This window comes from Alosa sapidissima, chromosome 19 (genome assembly GCF_018492685.1).
Source record: "Alosa sapidissima isolate fAloSap1 chromosome 19, fAloSap1.pri, whole genome shotgun sequence".
In the NCBI taxonomy this organism is placed as follows: domain Eukaryota; kingdom Metazoa; phylum Chordata; class Actinopteri; order Clupeiformes; family Clupeidae; genus Alosa; species Alosa sapidissima.
The window spans coordinates 27,910,378-27,922,877 of NC_055975.1; the positions used below are offsets into that span (position 1 = coordinate 27,910,378).

At 46.3% G+C, this 12,500-nt stretch overlaps 1 protein-coding gene across 1 annotated transcript in view; it reads right to left on the minus strand.

Moving 5' to 3' along the window:
• The window catches only part of adck1 (aarF domain containing kinase 1), a 139,098-nt gene that overhangs the window by 30,748 nt on the left and 95,850 nt on the right, over nucleotides 1-12,500 (minus strand). Inside the window, 5 exon segments of the mRNA XM_042072147.1 lie at nucleotides 3,396-3,452; nucleotides 3,454-3,492; nucleotides 3,494-3,595; nucleotides 5,481-5,573; nucleotides 5,575-5,631. Of these exon segments, the coding sequence (XP_041928081.1) occupies nucleotides 3,396-3,452; nucleotides 3,454-3,492; nucleotides 3,494-3,595; nucleotides 5,481-5,573; nucleotides 5,575-5,631 (348 nt within the window).

The window sequence follows — 12,500 nt, forward strand, 5'->3', positions numbered from 1 at the left end:
CTTTAAAAAGGTCAATTTAAAAAAGGTAGAGTACAATAAGAATAAGTGCATCAGTGAGTGCTGTTTTTAAACAGTCGAGTGTCAGTTCTAGTCAGGTGGTAAGTGCTAGAATCAGCAAGACTAGTTGTAAGTAGTGCTACGAGAGGAGATGTTCTCTGAAGAGCTGGGTCTTCAGGAGTTTTTTGAAAATGGAGAGGGATGTCCCTGCTCTAGTAGGAACTGGCAGTGCGTTCCACCAGCAAGGAACAACAGATGAGAAAAGTTTGGATTGGCCTGAGCGTAGTGGTGGCAGAGCTAGACGTCGTTCGTCTGATGAGCGCAACGGTCTGGAGATAGCATATGCCTGTATGAGGGCATTCAAGTAGGTGTGTGTAGTGGTGTGTGTGTATTCAAACTGACATTCTGAGAGCCACCCAGCACGAGCGGTGTGATAATGGACCAAAGCAGAGATGAAGGGATAGAGATGAAGGGATAGAGATGAAGGGATAGAGAAGCTGGAGATGAAGGGATAAAGAAACTAGAGATGAAGGGATAGAGAAACTAGACATGAAGGGATGAAATGAAGGGATAGAGATGAAGGGATGAAGGGATGAGATGAAGGGATAGAGAAGGTGGAGATGAAGGGATAGAGAAACTAGAGATGAAGGGATAGAGATGAAGGAATGAGATCAAGGGATAGAGAAACTTATCCTTCATCACCTGGCACGCCGCCCACTTCATCGCGTTAGTGGAGACGTGTGGAGGCAGCGGACGCGTGTCACAGCCTATTAACCGACACACACTCAGGCATGTTCCACGGAGCTCTGCAACCAGGGAATCCCTAATGATTAATGAATTCCAACATTTGAGAGGAACGTCTGCTTGGGACTAATGGGGGTTTGCAGTTGCCTATAAATGTTTAGATAAACTATGGTCATTCACGTAGGCATCATCCTGAAAGAAAGTCAAGGATGTAATTTCCATACTTCCCATCCCTGGATAGAGATATCATTCGCCTTCTTTATTTAACACACAGACCTTCACCCTCTACTATTATCAACAAACTACATTGGTCTTGCATTCCTCAGTTTTTATATATTCAGATGTCAACTAACTACTAATCCTAAAGTCGCATCTTGAATATTGGAATTGAGTTGGAATGTGCTAATATGCCAACATGAGCTAATATGCTAATATGCCAACATGAGCTAATATGCTAATATGCCAACATGAGCTAATGTGCTAATATGCCAACATGAGCTAATGTGCTAATATGCCAACATTAGCTAATATGCTAATATGCCAACATGAGCTAATATAATGTTATCTCTTATGACTAAACCGGCTCAGGGCAGCAGGCAGAGCCAGATGATGTCAGTATGATACGAGGACATTCACCTCCTGCACACAAATCTGTTCATCTACTTTGTACAGTTCAGTGTTGTTAAACTGAACTGCTGGTTGAATGAGTCTCACTGTATTTTAAGTAGTCTTGCTACAAAGGTACAATGGATACACTGTACCTTGAATAATTAGGTGGTAGGGTACAATGTTCTTGTCATCCCCTGCTTATCCTGGCAAACAATAGTGTGGTTAAACCATGCACCTGGAACAAGGAAGCGCAGTTGATTTGAAATAGCTTTGGGCACAATGTACTTACATAAGTCCAGTAATTAAGAGTTTGAGTACAATGCACTTGTCGTCTAAATACACGAGGTCACCTTATTAACCCGACTCCCTCACCTTCCTCCTCGCTCTAAACGTGCAGTGCTGCCGTGCTGTGTAATGCTGCACTGGCATGTGCAGGCTGTTAAAGGGTTGTTGTTATGTGCTGCTGTATAAGGATGTCCATCGCTGTTAAAGGGTTGCATTTTAGAGTTGCGTAGTGGTCTGCTTTGTAAGGGTGTAATACTGTACTGATATGTAAGGGTGCTGCTTTATAATACTGTACTGATATGTAAGGGTGCTGATTTATAATACTGTACTGATATGTAAGGGTGCTGCTTTATAATACTGTACTGATATGTAAGGGTGCTGCTTTATACTGTACTGATATGTAAGGGTGCTGATTTATAATACTGTACTGATATGTAAGGGTGCTGATTTATACTGTACTGATATGTAAGGGTGCTGATTTATGAGGGTGTAATACTGTACTGATATGTAAGGGTGCTGCTTTATACTGTACTGATATGTAAGGGTGCTGATTTATAATACTGTACTGATATGTAAGGGTGCTGCTTTATAATACTGTACTGATATGTAAGGGTGCTGCTTTATACTGTACTGATATGTAAGGGTGCTGCTTTATAATACTGTACTGATATGTAAGGGTGCTGATTTATAATACTGTACTGATATGTAAGGGTGCTGATTTATGAGGGTGTAATACTGTACTGATATGTAAGGGTGCTGCTTTATAAGGATGTAATGTGTGTTGAGTGTTGAGCTGCTACTGAGCTGAAAGCGCTGGCGTGTTGCGTAAGGGATGTATAAATAAATGTCCCCGAGGCTCCGCAGATGGCCTGGTGTCCCCCGCTGAGGGCAGCTCCGGCTGGGAAAGGGTCCACCCGGCCTAGCCTGCACACACACACACACACACACACACACACACACACACACACACACACCCCTGTCCACCCGGCCTAGCCTGCACACACACACACACACACACACACACACACACACCCCTGTCCACCCGGCCCAGCCTGCACACACACACACACACACACACACACACACACACACACACACACACACCCCTGTCCACCCGGCCTAGCCTGCACACACACACACACACACACACACCCCTGTCCACCCGGCCCAGCCTGCACACACACGCCTGCACACACACACACACACACACACACACACACACACACACACACACACACCCCTGTCCACCCGGCCCAGCCTGCACACACACACACACACACACACACACACACACACACACACACACACACACACACAACCCACCCCCTTGTCCACCCAGGACAGCCTGCACACACACACCTCACCCCTCCTGCCCACGACTGGCCCTCTGCACCACCGCCCCAGCCAAACACCACCCGCATGGGCGCTAACCGGATGCTGCACACACACACACACACAAACAGAAAAAGGCACTAATGCACACACTTGCCCAATCATAAAAAAAATCATAAAAAACCCCACTCTCTCACTCTCACACACACACACACACACACACACACACAGCTTTATGCAAGTTGTGAGCAACTATATCCATGGTCATATCATCATACTGAGTTACTTTGTAATTTGTGTTTTAAGTCTGACATGAGGCAAAACATGAGTAATGTTTAGTGGACTGTCCATTTTTGAGCTTACACGTTCTACTAAACAGGAAGTGTCATTACAAAGTGAGTGTGTGAACAGGAAGTGTGTGAGCTCACCTCCGAGTTGGTGACCGGCGTCTGGCTAATGCCCTCGTTGACGGACTTCCAGGAGCGGGGCGGTGAGCACGCAGGCAAAGAGCGGGAACAGGTCTCCCGGCACCCAGGCGCCGGCTGTACCTCTCGATCCCCTTAATGTCCGCCTTCATCAGGGCCTGCCACAGGCGGCAGTAGTCCAGACGGAAGTCCTCCTTCAGCACCTTGGACAGCCACACACAGTGTTAAAGGTTGTATCTGCGAAAGCGAGGATTCGTCACTTCTGTTGATGTTCAAACAAAACAGAGCTAGCTCGCTACTCCCTCCCCTGCAATTAAAACTCTCCCAAATGCGCATCTCGTCGGTTATTGGTTGGAACACTTTATTTTGCCTTTGAGTGGGTTGCCAACACTGGTTGGTAGCAATTATTTTTTGTGTACAGATCTCGGAGCCTAGGCTGCCTACAGAGACGTGTTTTTTTGACGGCCTGCTTATGCTCCGACAGCCTAGCGGATCGTTAGGAAAGATTAGATGAATGTGATAATTTATGTTTTGGACCTTTTTTGTGCCTGAAATCGCTGATACAACCCTTAATCTAAGCACTGGGGGGGGGGGGGCTGAGAAGCTTCCATATCACATAGGGTGGTGGTAGTGTAGTGGCTAAGGAACTTGGGGAGCATGCAGTAGCCACACAGGTCAGGAGTTAGATTTAAACTAAATCATGCAAAACCCCACTCTCTCTCTCTCACACACACACACATACAGTAGCTACACAGGTCAGGAGTTAGATTTATTGGCTGCCACTGTTGTGCCCTTGACCCCATATTGGTCCAGGAAGACTGGCCCCTGTACCTGGTGTCTGTACGATGCTTTTGGATAAATAAAATCAACTGAATAGTGTTCCAGGAGACGTAGAGACTGCACATCTGTTTGCAGACATGCGTTCATCTCCATTAAACAAACATACTTAAAATTGATGGAAAAATACAGACACATTCCACTCACAACATGAGCATGACAAACGTTCAAAGTAAACTAAGATTTGAAAAATGTAGCCTTTAGTAAAATATGACAAGCACCTTCCAAGCAACTCTCTGAGCCAGAATGTAAAAGCCTCTATTCCACTTGGTTAAAGCAGAAAAATAAAAAAATAAAACAATATCAGTAAATGAATGGTCAACCTGTGTAAAAAGGAAAGCTTCGACCAGACACAACGTCAGACCTCTTCAAGGTGCCGTACTGGGTGAGGAGAAAGTGAACCACTGCACATGTGTAATGTGCTTAATTACTGGATGTTAAGGTGTCTTAAGAAAGGAGATGCCCACATTTGTCCAGTCCTTTGAAAAGCCTCCATTTCTGCCTCTCGATGCCTCATTAATATGGAAACAACGTATGTCTGGGAGAATTTCAGGCCAAAAAAGACCAGCAGCCAAATTAAAATTCCACGCAAAAGCGACGCTAAACTCGGGAAGCTATTACTCACAAATTGGTTCCATTATGGCCATCATGAGGAGGCCAGCTCTCAAACCCGTCCCTGCTTTTACACACCAGCATCACAAGTGCATATTTATCACCAAATTATCTTCATGAATGCATTTACAACTTTAAGAAATGCCACAAAACACACACACCCAAAATATAGAAAAAACACTGCATCCTGCTGCCAGTGTACAGCCTTAGAGGTGGATGGACAAATCTGTTTATTAGCAAATCAGCCTGGCTGTTATAACATTTACTTACCGTTTCTGTTTGTCTTAATGATTTGTAAATATGAGTATGTTTGGGTTCCTCGAAATCAAATAAATAATAAATAAAAATAATAAAACACGGCAACATATCCATGGTAGGAGCTAAAATTAGCTAATAGCTGTCGACTGCCCAGGAATTGCAAATGTGTAGATAGTGGAGCAGAAACACTGATTTCAGATACGAGGCACGTGGCTTCATATCTAGCTTGTGAGGAGGTCTTTAATAGCATGCTTTCAGTTCCAGCTCAGAGGGTGAGTCTGGGTGTGGCTGTTGCCCCTCGGCAGCGAGTGGTGTGAATTATGGGGTGTAATACGTGATGAATTAGCTTTTCTGGGGGAAAGGGCCAGTGTGATGTCACACCTGATACAGGCCGTGATCGAGTAACACAATTTCCGTCTTGCTGCCGCTCGGGCTCCTCCGCACCAGGACGTTGCCAGGGTGCGGGTCACAGTGCAACAAAGCCGTTCACAAATATCATCTCACTGTACATCTTCCCCAGGTTCTGTGAGATCTACAAGGAGGAAAGAGAGAGAGAGAGAGAGAGAGAGAGAGAGAGAGAGAGAGAGAGAGAGAAGAGAGAGAGAGTGAGAGAGAGAGAGAGAGAGAGAGAATCAGTCAGTGATAAGTCACGGGATGTCTTGGCTATCTCTGGACATGTATCTGAGCGGGATGAGCAGCACAGAGATAATGAGAGCTGCTTTCTCTCCTAAGCAGCGGCGAAGCCCGGCCCCATCTGAACCCATCATCCCTTCAGAGCAGCTCTCCATTTACACTCGCCCCCCAGCACCAATGTGTAGCATTTAGAGAAAATAGCTGCTACTGTGCGGGGGGGTGGGGGGGATGGGGTGGGAGAGAGAGAGAGAAAGAGCGAGAGCGCGCGAGAGAGAGAGAGAGAGAGAGAGAGGGAGAGAGAGAGAGAGAGAGAGAGAGAGAGAGAGAGAGAGAGAGAGAGAGAGCGAGAGAGAGAAAGAGGGGAAAACTTTGATAAGAGCAGAAGAGTTTATTGCAGAATGGAGAGAGCAGATAGAATGATTCCGCCCATTGCTACCCCCCTTTGAAGATCAGCAGAGATAAGGATCAGTTGTGGACCAGGGCAGAATGGGAAACCGCTGGCTGCAGCACGGCATATTGAAATGAGCCTCTGACGGGGGTGGGGTGAGGGGGGGGGGGGCAGTCAACACGCACCCTCTTTTTCCGCCTCAGTTTTGCAATTACGATTGGAGTCGTGTGCGTAGGGGGAGAGAAAAAGGCCTTTACTTGTTCTTTTTTTTCTTTATTTCTTTCACCATACGGAAGAGCTTTTCCCCCTATTCATCCAAGAAGCCATTTACAATAACAGCAGGGTGATGTGATGACTATGGCAGGTCAATTTAGCCGTAGTTCAGGTTGTGCTGACTCATGCTCGTTTATAGCATGTGGACGTTCTGGGGAGCATCACGGGCAACAATAATGCGCACTAACATGGGCACCGAGGAGCCACACACACACACACACACACACACACACACACCACCGCAAACACTACATAGTCATTCAGGGTGATGACGCATAACCCAGTTATACAGTCATGCCCCTAAGCAGCCCCCCCCCCCCCCCCCCCCCCCCCACACACACACACACACACACACACAGGGCTATTTTTGTGGCACATGTCTCCACAGGTGTTAGACAGGTTTTGACACATCTGTCAGTCGTGCAGTCGTGAGGCGGTGTCTTTGCACGAGCCCTTCCGCCAGCAGATGGCTGAGGAGAGTTCTCTCCACTGATGGAAACACTGCGTTAGCTGAAGAGGAAATCATCAGCAGTACACAAAGAGAAAGAGAGAGAAAGAGGTAGACAGAGAGACAGAGACAGAGAGAGAGAGTTAAAGAGAGGGAGAGAGAGAAAGACAGAAAAAAAGGGAAAGAGAGAGGGGCTGAAAGAAAGAGGTAGACAAAGAAACAGACAGAGAGAAAGTTAAAGAGAGGGAGAAAAAGAGAGAGAGAGAGAAAGAGAAGACAGGGGGAGAGAGAGAGAGAGAGAGAGAGAGAGAGACAGAAAAAAAAGGAAAGAGAGGGGGGCTGAAAGAAAGAGGTAGACAAAGAAACAGACAGAGAGAAAGTTAAAGAGAGGGAGAAAAAGAGAGAGAGAGAGAAAGAGAAAGACAGGGGGAGAGAGAGAGAGAGAGAGAGAGAGAAAGAGAAAGAGAGAGAGAGAGAGAGAAGAGAGAGAGAGAGAGAGAGAGAGAGAGAGAGAGGGAGAAAGAGAGAGGGAGAAAGAGAGAGGGAGAAAGAGAGATGAGGAATGTTTCCTGAGGCAGAAGCACACCATGGCCGTATGCTAATGAAAGACTAACAGGAGCGGTCTGCAGACAGCAAGCTAGCCGGAGGGTCCGGAACGAGAGATAGCCGGTTCAATTTAAAGGTAAAGTGTGATAGTGATTCACCTATGACTCCATCAAATGGCTCTGCCCTGCGTGTGCTCACAGGAGTGTGTGCTATGGAACACTCTCGCCTCAGGACCACAAAGGAACCGTATGGCTGAACAAAAACAAGGTCATCAAGACTGTCTATAGGTTCTGGAATATCAATAAATATGCTAAATAGAATTCCTAGAGTGAAAGAAGCGACATGGAAATCATACTGGTCTTTGGCTAGGTGTTATTGGAATGTCTGTAGGTCACACTTCACAGGTTCACTCATAATGCCCATTGTAGTTTACAGCAGTTTACAGCAGTTTACAGCAGTAGAGAAATAAAAGCAGGTTGTGCGCACTGTATTAGACACTCCCATGAACTTGAATTAATAAGCAACATTTCAATCTTAGATCTTATATGATCTTTAATTATACATTCATAATGCCTGATGAAGATCTATAAGAATGAAGCGTTGCAATGAATTAAAAGTTTCTGGGAGTATCTAATACAGTGTGCAGATCCTTCTTTTGATCTAGCACCTGTTAAAGTTGTTGGATGTGCCTATTTTTCAGTTTACAGTGGCAACCCATCCTGATAATATTCAATATGATAAAGAGGTAAGGGGTTGTAGTAGGCTGATAATATTCAATATGATAAAGAGGTAAGGGGTTGTAGTAGGCTGATAATATTCAATATGATAAAGACGTAAGAGGTAAGAGGTAAGGGGTAAGGGGGTAAGGGGGGTAAGGGGGTTAGGGGGTTAGGGGGTAAGGGTAAGGGGGTAAGAGGTAAGGGGGCTGTAGTAGGCTGTAGTATGAGAAGAATAGTAGGACCACAACAGAAATGAGCTTTCTAGCTTCATTGTGATTTATTCTGATACCTTTACAAGAAAGTTAAACGAGAAGCTTGCTTCTACATGCTTCAATCAATCAGTCAATCGATCGATCAATCAATCAACAACAGTGTATAATGTCTGCATGTGATGTTCTGAACTGCTCATAGATTTGTGGTGATTTTGCATGCTTCAATCAATCAATCGATCAATCAATCAATCAACAACAGTGTATAATGTCTGCATGTGTGGTGCTTTCCTGCATGTTATGATTGGCAGCTGTGGACCACCAGGAGAACCAAAGAGACGTGGCGGAACACAGGCCGTGTGTCGGTCATCAATAATGCGGATCACTTCCCAGCCAAGCTGGCCGCATACTCACTCACTCACTCGCTCGCTTGTTCACACGAGCACCGCACACGTCCTGCGTGTATACACAACCACGCTCACCAAGGCCAATTTACTGGCAAGAGGCGACCACAACAACAAATATTTGTAATTGATTAAAGGCTGCATCAATGAAGTGCAAAATGAGTTTGCGAGAGCGACGACAAGAGTCGTGCTGCGCTCTCTGTATCCTTTCTCCATCATGCTCTCTCCATCTCTCTCTCTTTCTCCCTTCCCCTCTCATTCCTCCTCTTTATTCCTCTCCGACTCTCTACCTCCATCTCTCATTATCCCTCTATCTCTGTTCTTGTCTTCCTCTCAGCCTCATTCTGTCCATCTCCTTCTTTCCTGGTGGAGATTGTTCTGCGCTCTTCCGTGACAAAACGAAGTGTTATGGCACATGTGGGAGCTAAATAACCCTTTTGATGGAGCTGATGAAGTTGTATCTCCATGGTGATGGCCTAGTGACCTCTGGGTAAGACACACACACACACACACACACATTGTCCGCTGTGTACACATGCAGGTTCACATCACTGTTATAGGCCCTGGCTCACCTGCCCACTGAACCATAAGAGACCAGCTGATTAAACAAGCTCACCCAGGTGTGAAGCAGCTTGACTGGTCAGACCTGCATCCATACCCTCCCCTCAGCAAGTACTATATGACTGTCAACACAATGTATGGGGTCAAGTGAGGGTATCGTTTAGGGTATACCCTAGCCTGACTAACACCAGACCATTTTCATTTGAGATGGAGAATTGATCTGAAGTGAAACCCAAATCGGTGCATTAAACTCTTAAAATTGTTTCAGATGTGCAGCAAACCCATCTTTCTTGTGAACGAAGGTTTTAAATGCAATTGTTTACTCAGTTCCAAAGAAAATACACATCCATATTGGTTTACCCTCTCGTCATCAGTGCAGCCATGGACTGTGTCCAATGCACGCGGTTGTAATTGGATCCTGGGTTTTTGGTAATTCGGCAATGGGCGTCAATGGGATCCTTTCTAGTCTGATGTTTCACCCAGGCTAACGTTAAAACTCTTACCAAATCATTTTGGGAGGACGGCAAACATATGTGTCTTGTAAACAAAGGTTTTAAATGCAGTGCAGTTCCCTTAATTGCAAGGAAAATACACAACCGTGTTGTAACGCAGATGCCATCGGCGCAGCCATTAGTAGTGTTCAACGCACGGCTAACTGTACTCATCCCAGCAATGGGAAGGTCGGCAGATGAACCTTCAGAGCAAATTCAAAGGTTCATCTGAATTCACCTAGGCTAGGTATTCTATTCCCCAAACCACTCAAACATCACTGACTAAACAAATGAGGGATTCAGCAGATGGGGCTTCCCTATTGGCTGCTCGTCAGCACGTGTAAAATGAGTCGTGCGTGATTAGTAGGTTCCGCAGTGAGTCAGCCGGACATGGAGAGCACGATGGTGAGCGTGACGTTGGCGGGGAAGGGGGGGGGGGTGGGGGGGGGAGGCGTGAGGAACTGCCGTTGCCGGTGGAGACACACCTAAACACAGGGTGACTCAGCAGAGGAATCCTCGGCTCCCATCGGCTACCGCTCTTCTCACGAGGCTAGCGCTCACGAGGCTATTGTGCCTTAGCTTCGCTCCTCTCCGCTCCTCTCCTCTCACACGCTTACTGGACCTTTATGCTGCTGGGCACTGCTTGCTCATACACAGAGAGAGAGGGAGAGAGAGGAGGGGGCAGAGAGAGAGAAAGGAGAGAGAGAGGGAGAGAGAGGGAGAGAGAGAGGGAGAGAGAGGGGGGCGGCAGAGAGAGAGGGAGAGAGAGGCTTTATGAGGGAGGAGTGAGGGAGAGATGGAGAGATGGCAGGACAGAAAAAAAAATAGAAAAAGAGGAAGATACCATAGCAGAGAGCCAGAGCAAGAACACTGGTGAAATGTGAAACAGCAGAGAGAGAGAGAGAGAGAGAGAGAGAGAGAGAGAGGGAGGGAGAAAGAGAGAGAGAGGGAAAGAAAGAAAGAAAGAAAGAAAGACAAGCAGAAAGAAAGAAAGAGAGAGAGAGAGAGAGAGAGAGAGAGAGTGAAACAGATAGACAGTGGAGCCTTTGTGACAGGCTCTATAAATAGCAGGCATTGTGAACAGACAGACAGAAGGGGGACTAGAACTGGGTTTGCTCTCTACATTTCCTAATGTAATCATGGAGGGAAATGAGACAGTGGTCCAATAAAGGAGTGTTAAACCACCCCCTACCCCCCCCCCCCCCTCCTCCTCCTCTCCTCCTCCTCTTTCCTACTCTCCTGCTCCTCCCCCTTCTGTCCTACTCTCCTCTACCCTCCTGTGCCTGGTCCACATGCCCCCGCTCACAGATGTAGGTCAGGAGTCAAGCAGCCATCAACACAGACCCAACACATCTCTCTCTCTCTCTCTCTGTCTCTCTCTCTCTCTCTGTGTGTTTACTTTTATATCCTTCCACTCTCTCTCTTTTTTCTCTTCCTCCTCTCTTAGTCTCTCTCACTCTCTCTTTGTCCACCCCCTTTCTCTCTCTCCCTCTTTCTCTGCCTCTATCCATTCCCTCCTTCTCTCTCTGATGGGTAGCAGAGGTCCCGGGGTAGATTAAAGGTTCTTTTCCCCCCTCGCTGTTTCGTTTAACATGCATGAACCTCGGGCCACTGTGGCTCCTGTCTGCAGGTGCAGAGGTCACTGGGACATGCGCCCGATCTGACCGCTGTGTTCTCACGCGTCATTACTCTTCGGAACACAGTGAGCCAGCAAGGAGAGGGGACGGGAGACGCAGAACCAAATACAATATGAGTAATACCTGACAGGGAGGACGGCACACACAAGGAAGCAGAGCAGAGTAGAGCTACCTGTGCTCCTGCATCTCAACAGGTAGAGTAAGCACACCTGTGCTCCTGCATCTCAACAGGTAGAGTAAGCACACCTGTGCTCCTGCATCTCAACAGGTAGAGTAAGCAGCCACACAATCAGCTGCTACCTGCTGTACTTGTGCTCCTCCATCAACAGGTAGAGTAAGCACACCTGTGCTCCTGCATGAGTAAGCACACCTGTGCTCCTGCATCTCAACAGGTAAAGTAAGCGTACCTGTGCCTCTGCATCTCAACAGGTGGAGTAAGCACACCTGTGCTCCTGTATCTCAACAGGTAGAGTAGAGCTACCTGTGCTACTGCATCTCAACAGGTAGAGTAAGCACACCTGTACTCCTGTATCTCAACAGGTAGAGTAAGCAGCCACACAATCAGCCGCTACCTGCTGTACCTGTGCTCCTGCATCTCAACAGGTCCAGTAAGGCACCAACTCCACCCAAGTCATAGTTCTGATATCCAGGAAATACATATTCAAAGCATGCCTGCGTACGTACGTTTACGCAGAATCATACAGCACTGCCAAAGCACAGTTATATTACATATGTATTACAGTTAAGAACGAAATGATTTATACCCCTGGCAAATATTGATTTAATGTTTTCTCTTGACCAGTATGTTTGTTCTGACTGAAAATGACACTACCACATGCCAAAAGGTTGTAAGACAATGTGGTTGAAACATGGAATCAAAAAAGCATTTTTATATTTTTTAACATTTTTATGAAAAATGGCTTGTTCAAAATGATTCATACCCTTTTTAAATAATCAATGGAAGCTAAGCCCACATTGTCTTGCAACATTTTGGCATGTGACAGTGTCATTTTCAGTCAGAACAAACATTGATAAAGAGAAAATCAACATTAAATCAATATTTCCCAGGGGTACAAATAACTTTGTTCTTAA